The 1,809-nt window shown below is 34.3% G+C and overlaps 1 protein-coding gene across 1 annotated transcript; it reads right to left on the bottom strand.

Moving 5' to 3' along the window:
- Positions 1-573: 573 nt before the first annotated feature.
- On the bottom strand, positions 574-1,567 carry LOC132035075 (SKP1-like protein 11). Its single transcript, XM_059425396.1, has 2 exons — positions 870-1,567; positions 574-839 (listed from the first exon to the last, which is right to left on the bottom strand). Exon 1 carries the CDS (start codon positions 1,430-1,432, stop codon positions 908-910), a length of 525 nt encoding a protein of 174 aa, XP_059281379.1. The 5' UTR covers positions 1,433-1,567; the 3' UTR covers positions 574-839; positions 870-907.
- Positions 1,568-1,809: the final 242 nt, after the last annotated feature.

Raw genomic sequence — 1,809 nt, 5'->3', positions numbered from 1 at the left:
ACCCAAAGTGGAATATACATGGGACAAAATAACAATTGTAATAGGACACTTGTGAAGGCATAAGTTTCATTTCTACATTGATAAACAAGTGCTTAAATATCAATAACAGTAATGCTACCACCAACGACTAACACCAATTACACATGCTTTTAACACCATTAACAACTAGTAATTCAACTAACAAATTAACAATCATAGCTATAAATTGCAGTCACTAATCCAACATTTTTAGTTGGCAACCATTAGAAGGGGAGCCTTGGAGCAACAATGAAGTTGTCTCCATGTAACCTATAGGTCACAGATTCAAGCCGTGGAAGCAACCACGCCACTAATGCTTCCGTTAGGGTAAGGTTGTCTACCCTATAGACTGCCTGCTAATGCGGGATGCTTTGTGCACCAGGCTGACAATTTCAACACTGATTAACATTTTCAAGCCAAACTTCAGGCCAGCAATACAACATAAACCAAATAAAAACCAGAACAGAAACCAAAATCAGCAGCAGAACAGAAGTTAAAACAGCATCAGTATAGTTATTCACCTCAAAAGCATAACCTAAATACAAAAACATCAACAACACCAATTTCCTTGTCTATTGGAATTTGAGTTAATCAACTCAAACCATAAGTTAAAACCATAATAACCAGAGAGGTTTGCAGAAACTAATTACGTAATTAAAACCCCTAAATCAAGGAACCATTCATTCTGAAATCCCCAAATAACCCACATAGGAACCTTTCTTTTTCCCAAAATCATAATTGCCTTCTTCTGTACTCAAAACATTGAGACCTATTAAACCAAACTAAAAACCATAATAACCAAAAAGTTCAGCAGAAATTAACTACTTCATTAAAAAACCCTAATCAACAACTTTAAAAATTAAAAAAAAAAAAAAAAAAATCCGAAAAGCTACTCAAGAGAATCATCAAATTCAACACCTTCATGAGCCCAAGCATGTTCCTTTTTAACCTCTTCTTCTTCCTCAGGTGTATAATCATTATCCACATTAAATATCTTCCTAACAGCATTAACCGACTTGTTCTTAATCCTATCAGCAATCGATTGACACAATAAATCCATCATACTCTTAATGTCAAGGTAATTAGCAGCCAATACAACTTCATAAACCTCATCAAAACTCCCTTTAACGAATAACTCGTCAAATTTCTTTAACTCTTCTTGATTCATCTCTGTCTTCTCAACAGCATGCATTTTCATGTAATCAATCACTTTTGTTAGGGTTTCTGTATCAACATTTGGAAGAGGGATTGTTGTGTAGTCATCTTCTACCATGTTTTTGATTGTTAAGGATTGAATAGCGATGGATTGTTCCAGTTCAAATTTGTCACCATCTGAGGAGATTAAGGTTAGCATTTTCTTTTCCTCACTTATTTCTGCAGATGTTGCTTTTGATGATGATGATGATGAGGCCATTGATATTGATTGATTTGATGATTTTGGGAGGACTTGGAGAGGAATTTATTTATAAACCCTAGAAAATACTTGAGAAGAGGATTTAAGGAATATAAAAACCCTAGAAGGTTCTAGAAGTATGCAGGAATAAAGGGCATTTTTTCATCTCGCGGGGTCCGGATTATTAAAGGGGTGAATTGGGGAATTGATTATCAGCCCGTTTGGATTGGATTATAAGTTGCTTATAAGCTATTTTTAATTTTTTTGAGTGTTTGGGTACTAATTTACTCAACTTATTTTTTTGGGCATAAAAATATTTCCAAAAGATATAAATCTAGCTTATTTTAAAGCATCCAAACAAACATTCTATACGAGAGATGAGAGTAAGAACCGTTTGG

This window comes from Lycium ferocissimum, chromosome 2 (genome assembly GCF_029784015.1).
Source record: "Lycium ferocissimum isolate CSIRO_LF1 chromosome 2, AGI_CSIRO_Lferr_CH_V1, whole genome shotgun sequence".
Lineage (NCBI taxonomy): Eukaryota > Viridiplantae > Streptophyta > Magnoliopsida > Solanales > Solanaceae > Lycium > Lycium ferocissimum.
This window is presented reverse-complemented; position numbering and strand designations above follow the sequence as displayed.